The 20,311-nt window shown below is 47.7% G+C and overlaps 1 protein-coding gene and 2 long non-coding RNA genes across 4 annotated transcripts; 2 read left to right on the plus strand and 1 right to left on the minus strand.

The window, feature by feature from the left end:
• Positions 1 to 1,211: 1,211 nt before the first annotated feature.
• Positions 1,212 to 3,314, plus strand: LOC123172276 (protein trichome birefringence-like 28). Its single transcript, XM_044589275.1, has 4 exons — positions 1,212 to 2,188; positions 2,362 to 2,543; positions 2,630 to 2,785; positions 2,868 to 3,314. The coding sequence occupies exons 1-4, from the start codon at positions 1,346 to 1,348 to the stop codon at positions 3,208 to 3,210; spliced, it is 1,524 nt and encodes a 507-aa protein (XP_044445210.1). The 5' UTR covers positions 1,212 to 1,345; the 3' UTR covers positions 3,211 to 3,314.
• A 1,185-nt stretch (positions 3,315 to 4,499) lies between these two features.
• Positions 4,500 to 6,873, plus strand: LOC123172283 (uncharacterized). The gene is made up of 3 exons (XR_006485520.1): positions 4,500 to 4,790; positions 5,455 to 5,616; positions 6,108 to 6,873. It is a non-coding gene; the product is annotated as an uncharacterized lncRNA (long non-coding RNA).
• Positions 6,874 to 6,993: 120 nt separating this feature from the next.
• LOC123172280 (uncharacterized) lies at positions 6,994 to 8,941 on the minus strand. Of its 2 annotated transcripts, none has more exons than XR_006485518.1 (4): positions 8,816 to 8,941; positions 8,428 to 8,732; positions 7,381 to 7,490; positions 6,994 to 7,295 (listed from the first exon to the last, which is right to left on the minus strand). It is a non-coding gene; the product is annotated as an uncharacterized lncRNA (long non-coding RNA). The 2 variants fall into 2 exon arrangements; XR_006485519.1 differs by having other exon boundaries at positions 6,994 to 7,303.
• Between the last annotated feature and the right edge of the window lie 11,370 nt (positions 8,942 to 20,311).

Genomic DNA, 20,311 nt, shown 5'->3' on the forward strand with positions numbered 1-20,311 from the left:
TAAAATTTTGAGTTTCAAAATAAATTAGATGCGATAAGAAAATTAAGAAATAAACCCTTTGCCTCGTCTCGCGACTGCCAGTCGATTAGTATTTTCCGCCTGACATCGGCGCCGCGGCCGGTTTTGACGACACTAGGGACATGGAGGCGCGGTGGACCTCGACCCTTGGCCGAAGGAGGGTTCCTGCTCCGTTTAGGTGTTTTTAGGTTGATTAGGATATCTTCCTGCTTAGGAAGGCTAGGCGGCATCGGATCCCCTTACACGAAATAAAGTTCTCCCCGCCTAGCCCCTCTCGACGGTGCGTCTATGATTGTCGAAGGCTATGTGCAGGTGTGTCTTCGGTGGATCTCGTGGGATTCGGTCGGTGTTGATCTTTGGTGGATCTCTATGGACTCAGCCTTCGTTTGATCGTCTTCGTGCGTGTGTCTACAGTTCGGATACTTCTGATATACACTACTCTTCATCAGTGGCGGTTACTGGTCTGTGAGGTAGGGGTGATGATGATGACACGCCTTTAGCTCACCCATGTGCTTGTAGTCATCGCATTGCTAGATAGTACGAACCTGCAAAAAAAATTAGTTGCAATCACATCAAATAAAAATAGTGGAGAAATAAAATATACGAAAATAGCAAAAACATAATATCAAGTCTCCAAAAAACTTAACCAAGTACTCCATATTTACTTCTTTTTTCCTGAAATTGTGCTAACTAGGACGACGCCATATTTGCCTTTTTTCTTGAAATTTGTTGGTGTACTTGACCGTATGTGTGCATTTTTTACACCAACTAATAAGTTATGGAAAGAATAAAAATGTTCATATTTTTCATACTGCCACGCTATTGCGTGACTAGTACGTACATGATATCTCTCATTGTAAATCATGGCACTCAATAGCATTGATCATGTTACTATTTAGGAATGCAATTGTTTCCTTTTACTCGAGCGCTCTTTACACGGAAGTAATATATTATCAATGCGTACTTTCCACTTCTGATGCTTCCTATTCTTGTAAAACTTACCAAATATGAGTGTTGGAGACCTATTAGTACCTCTCACCAGATCAGAAATTATCAAATACTTGGGATCATCTGAAAATTTTGCCCGGACAGAAACGGCAGCGGACCAAAACCCCAACCCCTCCTCACCAAGACCCAACCAACCGGCTCGAAAAAGAAAAAAAAAGACCCAACCAACCAAAACCACTCTACCTCAGCTCCACGCAGCCCACGCCCGGTCAATGGCTCTGACCAACGGCGACGGTGTCCATTGACTTCCTTCCTATAGACCTTCGCCATTGCCAGCTCGAGCTCGTGAACGCACGCGCGCTCCACTCCACTGACAGCAATGGATTCCCTGGCGACGTCCACGGCCCGGAGATGGGCGCTCTGCTCCCTCCTCTGCCTCTGCCTCTTCTCCGCGGGCCTCCTCCTCGGCTCCCGCCCCTTCTTCTTCCCCGCGCTGCCGCCGCCGCCGTGGGAGCACTTCTCCAGGCTGCAGCAGCCCGCTCCCCGTCCTCCTCCTCTTCTTTTTCATCATCATCACCATCATCATGCTGCTGCCTACCATTACCACGACGACTCCATGGCGCCAGCGCCGGACGCCGGCCCCGGAGATCTTGGCAGGGAGGAGGAGAAGCAAGACGAGGAGCCGGCAGCGTCAGCGCCCTCTCCCCCTCGTGCTGCTGCTGCTTACCATGACCACGACGACTCCACGGCGCCCGCGCCGGTCGCCGGCTCCGGAGATCTCCGCAGCGAGGAGGAGGGGCAAGAAGAGGAGCTGGCAGCATCAGCGCCGGCGCCCGCGCCGGCATCGGACGGCGACGGACAGGGGAGGGAGTGTGACCTGTTCGACGGGAGCTGGGTGCGCGACCCGGCGAGGTACCCGCTGTACGAGGCGGCGGAGTGCCCGTTCCTCAGCGACCAGGTGACCTGCCGGAGGAACGGCCGCCCGGACGCCGGCTACGAGCAGTGGCGGTGGCAGCCGAGGGGGTGCGGCGGCGCCGTCGGGAGGATCGACGGCTCCGGGGCGCTGGAGCAGTGCCGGAACAGGCGGCTCGTGTTCGTGGGCGACTCGCTCAACAGGAACATGTGGGAGTCGCTGGCCTGCATCCTCTACACGGCGCTGCCCGACCGCTCGCGGGCGCGCGTCCACCACGCCAGCTCCGAGCACAAGATCTTCCGCGCCATGGTATGTTTCTTGAGAAATACTACTTCAGAAACAGAGTACCCAGATGCTCTGTTCCCAAATTATTTGAAATTCATGTTGCTACAATAGAGCTTACACCAAATTATTTGAAATTGAAATAAAAATAGAGAGCATCGTTACTACAATCAACATCATGGGGAAAATGAATGCTGCAGGATTACAATTGCTCGGTGGAGTTCTTCTGGAGCCCGTTCCTGGTGCAGCTTGAGACCAAGCCGGACCGGACCAAGGTGCTCAAGCTGGACCAGCTCCCAGCCATGCTTCAGCAGGTGATCGGGGCAGACGTCCTCGTCTTCAACACCGGCCACTGGTGGACGCACACCGGCAAGCTCAGGGCGTAAGTCCATCTTCATCCTGTGTATGTTGTCTTGTTAACTCCTCCTTTTCCAACGGCCGGCGAGCTGATTACTCGACTGACTGTAGCTGGGACCACCTGGAGAGAAACGGGATGCTGGTCAAGATGGAAGGAGAGGAGGCATTCAGCAGAGCACTGAGGACATGGGCGAGATGGGTGGATCACAACGTGGACCAGACCAGAACCAGGGTCTTCTTCCGAAGCGTCTCGCCTGAACACAAAGGGTACCTACACTTCTTTCTGCCAACTCACATAACAAAAATTCAGGCATTACCAACTGACTGAACCTCCTAACACACAATGCAGTGCAAACTGGTGCTACAATCAGACGGCCCCCATCGCCGCGGACGAAGCAGTCGTTCCATGGTTCCCGAAGAGCATGGTGTCCATCGTCAAGGGGAGCATACGGAGCATGAGGACGCCCGCCGCATATCTCAACATCACGCGTCTATCCGAGCTGAGGATCGACGCGCATCCTTCGGTGTACTCCATCAACAGGGATGGGAAGCCTCTGACGCTGGAGCAACGGCGGCAGCCGGTCGTGTATGCTGACTGCAGCCACTGGTGCCTGCCGGGGTTGCCTGATACTTGGAATGTGCTTTTGCTTGCTTCCTTGACGAGACATCCTTCATCTAATGTACAGTTGTAGGTAGGCTTGTAGGAATACTGTACTTCTAAGACGCAATCTAGCTAGGCTGGTATACTCTGTCTGGTTCCGGTTGACTAATGCATGGTGGGGAAATGAGGCTGAAAGCTGCGCGGAGGGGGTGGCAGTCTTGCAACAAACCACACTCCCAACCAAAATTCTTTCATAAACAGACAACACGTCAAATGAAATCACAACAACAAATTCTTCTGAGACAAACAACAGCGAATACATATCAAGGGTACATAAAAGTTGAGTTTGCAAATACCAGCAATCCATGCATGGAAATTGCACAACAAAGGGATGACGTTTTTTTTAGGATTATTGATTAAACTGAAAAACGTCGGTGTTTGATACAGATTAGTTGGTAAATTCATACCTTCCAAGATGCATTGACGCAATAGTTCCACCATAGCCAAACATGCCAGAGAAAGGTTGTAGAGTAACAAATCAACTACTCCACGTATGAATTTGTCGTCTATGAATATTTCTTTTTAGTGAAGTACAATGTATTTACACTAGAACATAGTGCTAAATCTTTTAACGTGAAAAGATATATAGATTAAGAAACAATATAAAATACAGGACCAAGCAATTATTGAAATCATAGTTCGTCGTTATCTTCAAGAACTACATAACATTGTCCAAAACGGGCAACACATCTATACTAAATTCATCACTCGGCTATGCTGATAAGCCAAACAGTCAAAATTGCATATACCTCATTATTTTGCGAATTACCAAAAATGACTGATTAGTGATATAGCAATCAGAACATGCCATGCGATACTTGAAAATGTAGCATAGTGAATTAAAAAAATGAAGAAGCAATAGAATGACAATGGTAATAAATGACGTATATGAAATAATCATGCTTCTCTCTCCATTTATTTTAAATCCCATCCAACAGAACCCGAAACTTTCTCCATTTATTTTAAATCCCATCCAACAGAACCCGAAACTTTCTCCATTTATTTTAAATCCCATCCAATAGAACCCGAAACTTTCGGTGGTTGACTTGCATGCCCGAGGTGGGTGGATGCCATTTAATACGACCCGGTAATGGTTACGCGGCCGACATGTGGGTCCGAGGTAGATACCCGAAGACGCGCGATGCGTCCGCCTCATGTCCGTGTAAACGTATCCAGACAGAAACCGAACGAACTGGATTTACGGTTGGGCCATCGTTTGTTTGTTTTGGCCCCACGGACGCGCGTGGACCAAATGCTTCTAGGCGAGAGAGCTGGCTTGCAAAACCATGGGTCCAAACCGGTTCTTCGCCCCGGAGCAAGCGACCGAGTAAAAAACGAACCCGTCGAGCTAAGCTACCCCTCAGAAAAGAAAAGAAGAGCCGAGCCCCGATTCATTCCTCCCCCTCCACCGCCGCCGGCCGCCAACCACCGCCCCGTCTCCCTCACACCTCGCCGCCGGCCTACCCCCCTCCCCACACAGGGATCTGATCTCTCCGGGGGCCACCTTCGGCGAGCGCAGCGGCGGGCTGCCGAAGGAGGCGCAGGAGCTCGCCGTGCTCTGCGAGGCGGACAGCGCCGGCAGGCAGATGACTACTGCAGCCCCCACACAAGGTCCGTCCGTTCCTTCGTCGGTCCTATTCTCCCAATCTCATGGCCCGTGCGTCTCGATTCATTCCGGTCCTAAACTGATTTAGGATGTTCTGTCACGCCTGGTTTGGATTTCATTCCGTGTTTACATTTCAATTCTTCTCTTGTTAGTACAAGCGTACATGCCTACATGTTTGTGGCGATTCATTCTGGGGAAGCCAAATTCTGCATTATGTTTAGATGAATGAACTTACTAAGCCAATCGAAAACCTTAATGTCATATAATGCCAAACGATCTGCACTGCTGTGCTGAAGCAATTGATTTGTGTGAAAGAAAAGATGAGAACCAACTTTAATTTAGCTACAGTATCAGGGTGCTCTGCTCTCATTGTGTTTCATATTGAAGTTGGTCAGATGATGCTCTTAATTTAGGTCTGATTTTAATCCCGTCGCATCTTCAGATTCGGATTCATGGTCAGATTCAGTCATTCAGAAGCTTGTGTACCCACCTAATTGTTCACGACTAAATTCGGCCTGTGACTGATAAGTCATTAGCCATTGGTTGGTTCTTATGCAAGCACAGGCTGTTGACGTTTAGCCGCCTGCATTCCATTTACACATGCATAATTATACCATAGCTTAGAACAGTGCCCGATGACTGAAACCTGTGGATATCATGCATAAACAGGTTTACTCGCATATACGCACTCTACAAGAGTGCTAGCCTATACTGTCATAGTGTGGAGGCAGACCGGACAAGATCTGCCATGCATCCGCCGCAGGCACGGCAGAGCTTGGCCATCTGGATAAGAAGCTAGAGCGCGCGCGGGGTAAAGTCAGCGAAATGAAGGTATACATACTGTTACACCCTTCACTGCACAATATTAATGGTTGCATGGCTTTCTTGCGTGCACGATAAACTGCTGCCAGCTAGCCCTTGATGAAGCTAGTAATTAGATTCATGAGTACTAATGTATCAATGCATGTCACCATGCATAAACTTCTGTTGAATTTTCGCAAAAATATGTTGATCAACCTGAGTATGCAGTTTTGATCCAGTTTGGTGGTTCCTTGTAATTCTTCAAGAATATATCTGCTAGAGGGCATCTATTTCTGACCGTTGTAAAAATATATCTTGACAGCTATATCAAGTTTGCACTGCTGACCGTTGTACCAAAACTTGACAACTACTGGACGACATGAATTGGCTCTTAATTATATAGAGTTTTTACTAGAGTTTTTACTTTAGTTATCCTCTTTCCTTAATGCACATACTCTGACATTGCTTTACTTTACGACGTTTTCTGTGACTTGTATGGCATTCCATTTGTCTACCTACAGGTGGAGCTACAGCATGATAGTAGAAGAAAAAAGTAAGCACGATAGTGCTTCTGAAGTAGAAGAAAAATGTAAGCACGATGGTGCTTCTGATTCTGAATCCACTCCACTATGCACGGTGGCGCGCTGCCCAGCGGAGATGCCACCACCGACCCTGCCTCCCCGTACTTCATCGACGCCGCCCACCCATACGCGGCCGCCACCACTACTAGATTTTCCATTATAGCCGAGGGTCCAATCATCGTCGGATATATAAGTTCACCGTCGGATACCCTAATAACCGACGGGTCACCGTCGGCTATCTCCCGTCGGTCTTGCTTTGTCGGCCATTACACATATATCCGACGGTACCGTCAGATAATATCTTTTCCAACGGTAATAGGCCGACGGTTAACCATAAGACATAAATTGATCATCAGAAGCTCGACGACACTTATAGCCGATGGTTCCCCGCCGGATATTTATTTTCCTACGGTTATTGCCCCCCGTCAATTTTCTTAATAGTCGACAGTATATTTGACTGTCAAGGTTATTTATAACTGAGAGGAGTGCCAAACCGTCAGTTTATATGATTACTGATGGTGCATAGAACCCTTCGGGGATTCCTTTAGTTGAGAATTTTCTAGCACCATCAATTGTATAAATTCACCAATGTTCTGAAGTTCCTGTGGTCATATTGTGTACCCAAGATGTTTGTTGCACCGTAGGAAATAAGTCACCCTTACAAATTGCTTGTATCGAGGGTTGTTGCATACCAAGAAACTGTGATTCATGACGATAGTATTTCAAAATATTGGCCTTTCAAATACATCTCAGAATCACACAACTACACATGATCAAAGAAAATATATTTTATTTAGCATAACAACAAGAAGTATAACATGTCTAATGAGTTGAATCAATATTACATTGGCCATACTGACGCATCTAAGAAGTGTCAAATGAAAAACAAAATAATGACTAAGATATAATGGTCCAAACATTGTGCATAAGCTAAATTGTCCATGAACTTCATAACTTCACTTGGTTGCATGACTCGAAGATCATCAGACTCATCACCATTATGGTCGTCTTGATCGTAATGCCCATCGCCATATATATAATCTCCCACATTGCCATAGGTACCATTGTCATCATTAGTATCATAGCATTATCACAACTCAATTTATCTCCAATATGACTTACCAATACCTAAGAAACTAAGACTTGTTATAAGAGAGATGAAAAATGATATAATGCAGCTGACATTTAATTGAGCTAAAAGGAACAAACTTACTTGTTCAGGAATCATCTACACATTGACATAGAAATCACATCTTAGTAAGAATTATTAGTGTTACACCAGTACTTCAATCCTTTTCCAACCATACGTCTTGCAAATGGAAACTGAAAAGTAAAAATGAACAAAAATAAAATGACTATTGTTTTGCACCTTTTATGCACAGGGTTATACAGACTAGTACTTCTAGATCTTTGAATGCAATTCACTGCTATTTGTGATAACTTGCTTTAGTAATCAACTCTACAAGTTAACCAAGAGGAACGGTTTATCAACTTAAAGTAAAGAGTAAGTAAATCTAAAATCCACATCAACGCCTATGTGTTCATAAATCATTATATGTAGAACTAAAATGCCAAGGCGACACATACAACATGATTCAGGAACAAGATAAGATGGCAAATCTACCATCAGTTAAAGAAAAATCTGGATATGTGCCATTAAAACGACACAACTTTGAGAAAATATCATGGTAAGATCTTATTGTAGATATATAGAATTGAAAAGAACAATCCATTAGGAAATACACCATTCCACGGGTCATATGTGTCAGTTCATTGCCTCAATTGATGCCTTTTCCCCCTTACCTACACACACATTTCTCGACCCAAAGATATACACCAGGGCCAGCAAACATAACACACCCACAAGATACTAGAATGTCTTGGAACAAGTAGTTGTACGAAGCTAAACTAGTACTACTATTCTTATGTAGTAGTTTTGTCAGCATAGTTGTGTGAATCGTACATATTTGACATCCTAGCTAGAAAGGATTTGACATTCAGAATCAATCAGGCTAGATTAACGTGGGTTGAAATCTTAGATTGCAGATAAGTACTACTCCAAAATTACTGGCGAGTAATTGGTACGATGGAACCAAAGAGGTGGTACGTAAGTTCAACTACCAAAATTTGGCCATCTCACCGGTGGATGGGATCTGCTTTGACAATAATTCGTAGAAAATCCAGATGAATGGAAACATATGTACTCCAGCATGTCTGAATTAAGAAAAAGCAGATGGATGGGATTTGATTATGGTGATACCTGATACGGTACCTCTTCGATCGGAAGGATCAAACTTCTGGCTGGGTAGGGAGGAGACATTTCCTCGGGCGGCTGTTCAACTAGAGATGTGGATCTCACGCCTCCTTTACCCTGCATGCGAATGAGAACCGATCAGCGCAGAACATCAGCCCACGGCGCCGGCCGCCCATTAGCACGCCCCGCCGCTCGGTCATCAGCCTTGCGCCCCCTGCCCCCGCTCGCCCATCAGCCCGTGCTGCCGCCGCTCCCACAACAGCATGCGTGGCCAGTCGCCGTTTTCCGCCACCACCAGTCGCCGTACTTTGCTGCATGAATACAAAAAAAAATAAGAGATCAAGGCGAGGGGAGAAAGGAAGTCCCGGGGAGACAGAGGAAAGGAGGCACTGACCTAGCACCGTAACTTGCCGAGTGCTGTCGGTCGCTGCCACAACGGGTGAGAGACGGGATCTGGGTGGAGAACTGCTCTAGGCTCCAATCGAGAGGTGAGTGGGAATGAGGCTAATCTGGAGCTGGGCGGTGGCAAGGTTCACGACGGCCCAGTGGGTGGTTAGAGGAAGTTGAGATCGTGGCTTCGTGCCGCGTGGGCTATTTCGAATTTTTTTTCCTTCGCGCGTGTTTTTTTTTTCCAATTGGTTTTCTTTTTTCGAGAATCATCTCGCGTGTCGGTTGAAACTTTCATCCTGCGCATGTTGACCACACTTAAAAATGTACTGTATCCCTAAAAACACTTACGAATTTATACACTTTGAAATATGCGTTGCAGAATTTTAAACTCAATAATGTGTGGATGGGGACTGACAAAGTGCACTCTTTTTTTTCAAAAGGAGGATTAACACTGGCCTCTGCATGCACCCAACCACTTTATTAATCATTCATAAAAATCTTACAAATTAATACATCAATAAGTCTCTAGCCGAGGACGATCTGGGCCTCACCGGCTGCCGCCGCCGCCACCGACCACGCCCAGTCGCACCGCCCTCCTCCAGTCGTTGGTCCCGACCGGCACCACCAACATCGTCACCGGGATCCGGCCGCCGCACCCATTGATCGAATTAGGAGCAACACCCCCACAATTCAGGGTATCCTGCGCCCCTCGGAAACCGCTAGAGGAAGAGCAGTACCTGCGCCACCGCTGTTGCACGCACGGGTTTTGCCTAGTGCCGGCCATCGGCGACGGTAGAGGGGAGGGGAGGAGGTGGTTCCAGCAGCTAGGAATTGGGTCCTCTCATGTCGCCCGCGCGAGGGGCGACGCGAGACTTGTGAGTCAGGCGTATATGCTCAACATACCTAATAATAAGAGCTACCTTCGCTCACACGAATAAATGTGATACTTGGTTGAGTCCACCTTCATTGCTAAACATACTTTTATTCTTCCTACGTAAATTGAAAAAATTAATCCGAATGATAGATTATCTATCTAATTCACATATCATTAATGAATTGGAATATTTTTATAGTTGGTCTACTATCACCCTTAGTCTCAATCAGTGTTGCCTAGATTCCATCATCAATTGGGTTAATATCTCATCTTACTATGTAATTTTTTAGAAAACTTCCAACCTATTCATCATCAATCATGATATTACAACGTATATCAGAAATAACAAAAATTGCATGCAGATCCGTAGACCATCTAGCGACGACTACAAAACCTGAAGCGATCTGAAGGCTTGCCGCCGTCACCACGACCACAGCAGCCACTGAAGAAAAGAATGACATATCACCTCCTCATCCAAGCTCGACGCGGCTCAATCACTGATATGCAGCAGATTTGTGGACCTCCAAGGTGGCTCACCAAAACTGAAGTCATTGTTGTTGGACGAATCAGATCTAGGCAACACCCCGGACACACTATCAAACTCAAGATCTAGCACCCCGGCACGACTAAGACGCCGAAGGAGGAAACCACAATTGGCATCCATCAACCACGAACCCAGCACACGTTCCGTCTTTAGATGTCGTCGATGTAGTCCACAATCTACATCCGCTCCTGGACTACCTCCCAAGCTTCGCGCCGATGTTGGGACAGACGTCGTCGCAACGGTGGAGCCCGAGGACACATGTCCACCACGAGGATGCCACCGGCACACCATCCTTGCTTGAACGGGCTGGTTTTCAAACCGCCCCCAACCATAGGGCCGATCGACTTGTTGGAGAAGGATTTGAAGAATCTTTATTCAGCGCCGCCATCGCCGCCGTCGAAGCCAAGACGATGAGCAACCTAAAAACGAAGCTAATTTAGCCTAAAACTATCCACACACACACACACACACACACACACACACACACACACACACACACACACACACACACGTGGATCCGGCGATACCCCTAGCACCGACGACCGAGGTCGTCGGCGGAGGGGAGCCACCGAAGGACGGGGGCGAAGGAACTCTCCTTGGGAGAGACGCTGGCGAGATCGCCCTTTTTCTTCCCGAGGAAGAAAGAATGACCACCGCTTAATGGTCGATTTGTTGTGTTTGTGGTGTCTGATAAGGATTGTACGTAAAGAATCATATGTATATAATGACTCTTTTTTAGTTTTTAAATACGGAAATCGGGCTTGTTATAAGTACAATAGTACTAGTACTTCATGACCATCCGTACGTGTTTACCAAGGACCTAAAATGGTGATGAAAAATATGAACAGGTTCATATTGTACGAACATAGCCTCACCGATGTAGGGGACGACAGCACTTTGAAACGGTAAGGCCTCTGTGGCTCCATGTGGCAGACTCTTTGTAGAAAGGGTGATGCCTCCCTTTTACTTTCTTGGTTAGGAGGAAAAGGAATGGTTGCACTGCTTCGAACAAAAAGGATCATATGTACGTCTAGGATCGTATGCACAGCATTCCACTTTCTTAATTAAAAACAACAACACTCATCCTCGTTATAATTCAAGATGTAATTAATAATTCACGACACATTTGCATTTAATAATTAATATACGTGAAGGTCGGGGTCCTTCTAGACAAAGTTGCATTTATTAGAAAAACTAAAGATACGTACAAGCCAAGTTACAGAAGTACATGACTAAGAAATTATCAAACTAGTACTTTTGTAAGCGCAATTTTTTTAAACATCATATTTGTATTATCCTATACCAATTTTTTTAAGCATCCTATATATTAATTGTGAAAAAGAACATAATGCACCCGCTTACAATAGCAATGCTAGATGTTAGTTCATGGAATCTTCTTATACTGAATTATCTGGAATATAACATCGGTCATTCTACATATGTTGTCCATTGAAACATATCATCGAGAGGGAAAGTCAACCGTCGGTTATCACTATACACCGTCGGGTATTTTCTCAAATAACCGAGAGGCACATATCTACCGTCAGCCATGTCCTCTCATTGGTGAGAGTTTTGTTTTCACCTTCGGCTATTAAATTTCACTGTCGGGCATTACATGTAATCCCCGTGGGTGTGGCAAAAACCGTCGGGCATTACATGCACTAGTAGGAAAAGGGGCTTTTACCCCGGTTCATAAGGGCCTTTAGTCCCGGTTCTGGAACCGGGACTAAAGGATCGTTACTAATGCCCTAGCCCTTTAGTCCCGGTTCTTACACGAACCGGGACTAAAGGCCGTCCACGTGGCCGGTGCGGGGAGCCCAGGCAGGAGGGCCTTTGGTCCCGGTTGGTGCCACCAACCGGGACCAATAGGCATCCACGCGTCAGCACCTGGCAGGAGCTGAGGTTTTTGTTTTTTTTTGAAAGGGGGTGGTTTAGGGGTTTTGGGGGGTTAATTTAGGTGTTTCATATATTGTGTTAGCTAGCTAATTAATAGATAGAAGTGTCCTCTCTTATCTCCGTGCTTGGTCGACGCTACGTACTATATACGTATGGAGAGGAGTAGACACGCTAGCTAGTAATCAAATGAAGGAAACAGAAGATCGTCATGAACATATATATATGCATACAGAGAGAAGTGATATCGACCACCTCTCCTTCTCCGAGATATTGGTCGAACAACAAGTTCTCGTATATCTATCCGATCGACACTACCGGCTACATATATACAATAATTATCTCTTACAATACAATCTCCTAATTATATTGTAGGAACACAGGGTCCACATAGTATTCTCCGTTTTCAGCGATCACGTGGTCAAGGAAGAATGCCGCCAATTCCTCTTGAATTCCTCGCATACGATTCGTGCTAGGAGTTCATCCCGCTTCCGAAAAATCTAATTTGAAGAAGGGGGTCAATACATATATATATATGAATAAATGAAACTCAACACAAATGATGGTAATAAAATAAAATTGTGAATATTATTGCTTACGCACTTCATATTGTTCTTCAGTGTAGCCCCGCTCACAGGTATGGTAGCGGATGGACTCGCAAATGTAGTATCCACAGTAATTATTCCCGGGTTGCTGCCACAACCACTTTACAAGAAATAGAGGTCAATCAAACTGATAAGCAAGCATGCTAAATGGTATTGATCAAACTAGCGCTTGAATCACTAGGAGATGCGCGGAACATGCTACTATAGTACTTACTTTTGGGTGTCTAAATTGCAGCTGGTTCGGCATGTTGGAAATATGCCCTAGAGGCAATAATAAATGGTTATTATTATATTTCTGTGTTCATGATAATAGTCTATTATTCATGCTATAATTGTATTGTCCGGAAATCGTAATACATGTGTGAATACATAGACCACAACCTGTCCCTAGTAAGCCTCTAGTTGACTAGCTCGTTGATCAACAGATAGTCATGGTTTCCTGACTATGGACATAGGATGTCATTGATAACGGGATCACATCATTAGGAGAATGATGTGATGGACAAGACCCAACTTAAGCATAGCATAAAAGATCGTGTAGTTTCGTTTGCTAGAGCTTTTCCAATGTCAAGTATCTTTTCCTTAGACCATGAGATCGTGCAACTCCCGGATACCGTAGGAGTGCTTTGGGTGTGCCAAACGTCACAACGTAACTGGGTGACTATAAAGGTGCATTACGGGTATCTCCGAAAGTATCTGTTGGGTTGGCACGGATCGAGACTGGGATTTGTCACTCCGTGTAAACGGAGAGGTATCTCTGGGCCCACTCGGTAATGCATCATCATAATGAGCTCAATGTGACTAAGGCGTTAGTCACGGGATCATGCATTGCGGTACGAGTAAAGAGACTTGCCGGTAACGAGATTGAACTAGGTATTGGGATACCGACGATCGAATCTCGGGCAAGTAACATACCGATTGACAAAGGGAATTGCATACGGATTGATTGAATCCTCGACACCGTGGTTCACCCGATGATATCATCGTGGAACATGTGGGAGCCAACATGGGTATCCAGATCCCGCTGTTGGTTATTGACCGGAGAGGCGTCTCGGTCATGTCTGCATGTCTCCCGAACCCGTAGGGTCTACACACTTAAGGTCCGGTGACGCTAGGGGTGTAGAGATATATGTATGCGGAAACCCGAAAGTTGTTCGGAGTCCCGGATGAGATCCCGGACGTCACGAGAGGTTCCGGAATGGTCCGGAGGTAAAGATTTATATATGGGAAGTCTTATTTTGGTCGCCGGAAAAGTTTCGCGCTTTATCGGTATTGTACCGGGAGTGCCGAAAGGGGTCCGGGGGTCCACCAAGGGGGTCCACCAGCCCCGGGGGGCCACATGGGCTGTAAGGGGTGCGCCTTGGCCTATATGGGCCAAGGGCACCAGCCCCAAGAGGCCCATGCGCAAGAGATAAGAAAAAAAGGGAGAGTCCTAAAGGGGGAAGGCACCTCCGAGGTGCCTTGGGGGGGAAGGACTCCCCCCTGGCCGCACCCTTCCTTGGAGGAAGGGGCAAGGCTGCGCCCCCCCTCTCCCTTGGCCCTATATATAGTGGGGGGAAGGGAGGGCAGCAACATCTAAGCCTTGGGCGCCTCCCTCCTCCCCTGCAACACCTCTCTCTCTCTCAGAAGCTTGCAAAGCCCTGCCGGAGAGCCGCTACATCCACCACCACGCCGTCGTGCTGTTGGATCTCCATCAACCTCTCCTTCCCCCTTGCTGGATCAAGAAGGAGGAGACGTCGCTGCACCGTACGTGTGTTGAACGCGGAGGTGCCGTCCGTTCGGCACTCGGTCATCGGTGATTTGGATCACGGCGAGTACGACTCCGTCATCCACGTTCATTGGAACGCTTCCGCTCGCGATCTACAAGGGTATGTAGATGCACTCCCTTCCCCTCGTTGCTAGTATACTCCATAGATGCATCTTGGTGAGCGTAGGAAAATTTTAAATTATGCTACGATTCCCAACAGTGGCATCATGAGCCAGGCCTATGCGTAGTTACTATGCACGAGTAGAACACAAAGCAGTTGTGGGCGTTGAGTTTGCCAATTCTTCTTGCCGCTACTAGTCTTTTCTTGTTTCGGCGGTATTGTAGGATGAAGCGGCCCGGACCGACCTTACACGTACGCTTACGTGAGACAGGTTCCACCGATTGACATGCACTAGATGCATAAGGTGGCTAGCGGGTGTCTGTCTCTCCTACTTTAGTCGGAACGGATTCGATGAAAAGGGTCCTTATGAAGGGTAAATAGAAATTGGCAAATCACGTTGTGGTCATACGTAGGTAAGAAACGTTCTTGCTAGAAACCTACAAACCACGTAAAAACTTGCAACAACAATTAGAGGACGTCTAACTTGTTTTTGCAGCAAGTGCTATGTGATGTGATATGGCCAGAAGATGTGATGAATGATATATGTGATGTATGAGATTGATCATATTCTTGTAATAGGAATCACGACTTGCATGTCGATGAGTATGACAACCGGCAGGAGCCATAGGAGTTGTCTTTATTATTTTGTATGACCTGCGTGTCATTGAATAACGCCATGTAATTTACTTCACTTTGTTGCTAAACGCGTTAGCCATAGAAGTAGAAGTAATCGTTGGCGTGACGACTTCATGAAGACACAATGATGGAGATCATGATGATGGAGATCATGGTGTCATGCCGGTGACGAAGATGATCATGGTGCCCCGAAGATGGAGATCAAAGGAGCATGATGATATTGGCCATATCATGTCACTATTTGATTGCATGTGATGTTTATCATGTTTTTGCATCTTATTTGCTTAGAACGACGGTAGTAAGTAAGATGATCCCTTATAATAATTTCAAGAAAGTGTTCACCCTAACTGTGCACCGTTGCGAAGGTTCGTTGTTTCGAAGCACCACGTGATGATCGGGTGTGATAGATTCTAACGTTCGAATACAACGGGTGTTGACGAGCCTAGCATGTACAGACATGGCCTCGGAACACACGCAATACACTTAGGTTGACTTGACGAGCCTAGCATGTACAGACATGGCCTCGGAACACGGAGGACCGAAATGTTGGAAATATGCCCTAGAGGCAATAATAAATGGTTATTATTATATTTCTGTGTTCATGATAATAGTCTTTTATTCATGCTATAATTGTATTGTCCGGAAATCGTAATACATGTGTGAATACATAGACCACAACCTGTCCCTAGTAAGCCTCTAGTTGACTAGCTCGTTGATCAACAGATAGTCATGGTTTCCTGACTATGGACATAGGATGTCATTGATAACGGGATCACATCATTAGGAGAATGATGTGATGGACAAGACCCAATCCTAAGCATAGCATAAAAGATCGTGTAGTTTCGTTTGCTAGAGCTTTTCCAATGTCAAGTATCTTTTCCTTGGACCATGAGATCGTGCAACTCCCGGATACCGTAGGAGTGCTTTGGGTGTGCCAAACGTCACAACGTAACTGGGTGACTATAAAGGTGCATTACGGGTATCTCCGAAAGTGTCTGTTGGGTTGGCACGGATCGAGACTGGGATTTGTCACTCCGTGTAAACGGAGAGGTATCTCTGGGCCCACTCGGTAATGCATCATCATAATGAGCTCAATGTGACTAAGGCGTTAGTCACGGGATCATGCATTGCGGTACGAGTAAAGAGACTTGCCGGTAACGAGGTTGAACAAGGTATTGGGATACCGACGATCGAATCTCGGGCAAGTAACATACCGATTGACAAAGGGAATTGCATACGGATTGATTGAATCCTCGACACCGTGGTTCACCCGATGATATCATCGTGGAACATGTGGGAGCCAACATGGGTATCCAGATCCCGCTGTTGGTTATTGACCGGAGAGGCGTCTCGGTCATGTCTGCATGTCTCCCGAACCCGTAGGGTCTACACACTTAAGGTCCGGTGACGCTAGGGTTGTAGAGATATATGTATGCGGAAACCCGAAATTTGTTCGGAGTCCCGGATGAGATCCCGGACGTCACGAGAGGTTCCGGAATGGTCCGGAGGTGAAGAATTATATATAGGAAGTCCAGTTTTGGCCACCGGGAAAGTTTCGGGGGTTATCGGTATTGTACCGGGACCACCGGAAGGGTCCCGGGGGTCCACCGGGTGGGGCCACCTGTCCCGGAGGACCCCGTGGGCTGAAAGTCGAGGGAAACCAGCCCCTAATGGGCTGGGGCGCCACTTTGGGCCTTCCCCCCATGCGCCTAGGGTTGGGAACCCTAGGGGGGGGAGTTTCCCCTTGCCTTGGGGGGCAAGGCAACCCCTTCCCCCTTGGCCGCCGCCCCCCCCCTTGGAGATCCCATCTCCAAGGGCTGCGCACCCCCCCTTGGGGGCCTATATAAAGGGGGGGGAGGGAGGGCAGCATACAACAGCCTTTGGCGCCTCCCTCCTCCCCTGCAACACCTCTCTCTCGCGCGCAGAAGCTCGGCGAAGCCTTGCCGGAGAGCCGCTACATCCACCACCACGCCGTCGTGCTGTTGGATCTCCATCAACCTCTCCTCCCCCCTTGCTGGATCAAGAAAGGAGGAGACGTCGCTGCACCGTACGTGTGTTGAACGCAGAGGTGCCGTCCGTTCGGCACTCGGTCATCGGTGATTTGGATCACGGCGAGTACGACTCCGTCATCCACGTTCATTGGAACACTTCCGCTCGCGATCTACAAGGGTATGTAGATCCACTCCTTTCCCCTCGTTGCTAGTAGACTCCATAGATGCATCTTGGTGAGCGTAGGAAAATTTTAAATTATGCTACGATTCCCAACACGGCAGTCCCGGGGCTTTTGAGGTGAATTTTCTCCAAACCCTGCCAGACAAAGAAAACAATTACTTGATATCAGGAAATGAACAAAGTTGCTGATATGGTGGATAATGATCGATTTAACTTACTTCTGGAGCATTTGAGTCATGTTCGCATAGTCCTGGGGATCTTTTCGTCTCGAGTCTAAGACGGTTACTACTCCCGGCTCAAGCTTAATCTCTAGGAGAATATAGTGGAAGCTGCGCATGCATGCATAAGTCATCAATTATATTACCATAACCTGGACTAATAAAGGGAAACCGAATATGCATAAGACAGTAACACTCACTTGAAGTTGTAAGGAAAGAGTATTATATCTTTGTTTTGATTTAATACCAACGATTGTAGCAAGTTGGCCTCGGCTTCTTTGGGATCATATTTGACCGTCCATTCATCTATGAGATTTGTGTTAATGAACCCAATATCACCGATTTATCTTTTCTTCAATTCGGCGATCTTCAATCTGCATAATATAGTGAGGATAAGTATAAATACATGCAATGAAAGAGCTGACCTATATAGAGAGACTTAATGACATAAGTAGTACTACTTACAGATAGTAGCAAGTGATCTTTGTTTTATCGAGGGACATTAGATTGTAAAACTGGAAGAAATCCTCAAATGGAACATTCAGCAGTTCAATTCCAACGAGGTCATGCTCCGGTTTAACTCTCAGCGTTAAAGTACTCATCCCATCAGACTCTCTGCAGGTTTTCATGTACCAATCATGTAGTCTTCGCATCATCGTGCTTAGAGATTTGACATCTTTGACGAGAGGCTTCCCGTAATGGTATTTGTGTTCGTCCACCTCCATGATTTCATAATGTACATCGTCGGGCAGGTAATCTCCAAGATCGGTATAACCGGGAACCATACCCGGATCATTAGCGACGATGTCTTTTGACACCTTGAGCGGGGGGCACGATTGGTTCTCTTGTTCGCCGAGCTGGGCAATTTTTTTCCCAGCTCGTCGTTCTTTCATCCTTTTATCGCTGACAGTACTTCCCGACCGCTCCGCTTCGGCATATGCCTTTGCAAGAACGCGCTCATAGTTGCCTTTTGGCGGAGACTTTGGTGGTTTTGTCAGGGCAGCCAGAGTCCGCTTTGCTTTCACCGGATCTACCTTCTCCTCCGGAGGTGGATGTTTCTTTGCTTTGACCCCTTCAAAGAAGTTCTTCACTTCGGCTCGCACGATCTTCGCGTTCTCCTCCTCGGTCCTCTCATATGGTAACCTCTCTGGAGTCTTCAGAGAAGGACCGAATCTGTATTGCCTCCCGCCTCTGGTAGCTGTACTGCTAGACGCCGGCAGAGCAGACGGAGCGGCTGCGGCTATCTTCCCTTGCTTACGAGGCGGAGGAGAAGGACTACGACGCGCCGGAGCAGCCGCAGCGGCGGCGGGTCTCTTCCGCCCTTGCTGACGAGGCAGAGAAGGAGGAGGCTGGCTGCTCTGGCGCGCCGGCGCTGGCGGAGAAGGAGGCGGAGTGCCGCCACGCGCCGGAGAAGGAGGCTGAGTGCCCTGATCACTCGCCGGAGGAGGAGGCGGAGGAGGAGGCGGAGGAGGAGGCGGAGTGCCGCCACGCGCCGGAGAAGGAGGCTGAGTGCCCTGATCACTCGCCGGAGGAGGAGGCGGAGTGCCCTTACTCGCCGGAGCCGTCCAGTTCGGAAGCTTGATGAGCTCCTTCCGCCATAGGCATGGAGTCTTCAGAGCTAAACCCAGCCGAGTCTCCCCTTCACCGGTAGGGTGGTCAAGCTGGAGGTCCTCAAATCCCTCCGTTATTTCATCCACCATCACCCTAGCATATCCTTCAGGAATCGGCCGGCAGTGGTAGGTTGCGCCGGGTTCAGTAGGTAAAACAGAGCCAACAGCCGCCTTGACTTTCAAGTTCTGCCATTCCGCCATAAGGTGGCAATGTTGAGACTCCGTGATAGCATCCACGGGGTAGCTAGGAGTAGCCGCATGCTCCAGCTGAGGCAGCTCGGTGGAAGCCACGCTGCTTCTACGCTGAGATGGCGGTGTAGCTTCGGGGGCAGTTTCGGCATCTCTATTGCTGTCTCGTTCCTCTAGCACTTGAACCCTTTCGTGCAGACGCTGAATTTGGATCTGCTCCACTTTTTTCCTCCTCTCCTGGGTTTTGTAACCACCCGCGTCCGGAAAACCAGCCTTCCACGGAATGGAGCCTGGCGTGCCTCGTGTCCGTCCAGAGTGCTCAGGATTCCTGAGGGCCATTGTGAGCTCGTCGTTCTCTCTGTCTGGAACGAACGTCCCTTGCTGCGCTGCATCGATATAGTGCTGAATCTTCTTGACGGGTATTGCAAGTTGCTCGTCCGTCCAACGACACCTCCCTGATACAGGGTCCAAGGTTCCGCCAGCCCCGAAGAACCAAGTCCGGCAACGGTCTGGCCAGTTCATTGTCTGTGGTTCGATCCCTTTATCAAGCAGATCCCTCTCAGACTTGGCCCACTTAGGCCGGGCTTTGAGGTAGCCACCTGACCCCGTGCGATGGTGAAGCTTCTTCTTCGCAGCATTCATCTTGTTTGTCGCTGACATCTTCTTACTCTTTTCCGATGTCTTGTGGGCCACAAATGCGGGCCAGTGATCTCTGATCTTCTCATACCGGCCGATGACTTCAGGTCTCTCTTCTTTGTCGACAAACGTTTTCAGCTCATTCTTCCACCTCCTGAATAGGTCTGCCATCTTCTTAAGAGCATGAGACTTGATTAATTGCTCTTTAACTGGCTTCTCCGGATCCTCCTCTGGCGGTAGGGTGAAATTTGCCTT

Source organism: Triticum aestivum, unplaced genomic scaffold (genome assembly GCF_018294505.1).
Source record: "Triticum aestivum cultivar Chinese Spring unplaced genomic scaffold, IWGSC CS RefSeq v2.1 scaffold65268, whole genome shotgun sequence".
NCBI classification, from domain to species: Eukaryota; Viridiplantae; Streptophyta; class Magnoliopsida; order Poales; family Poaceae; genus Triticum; species Triticum aestivum.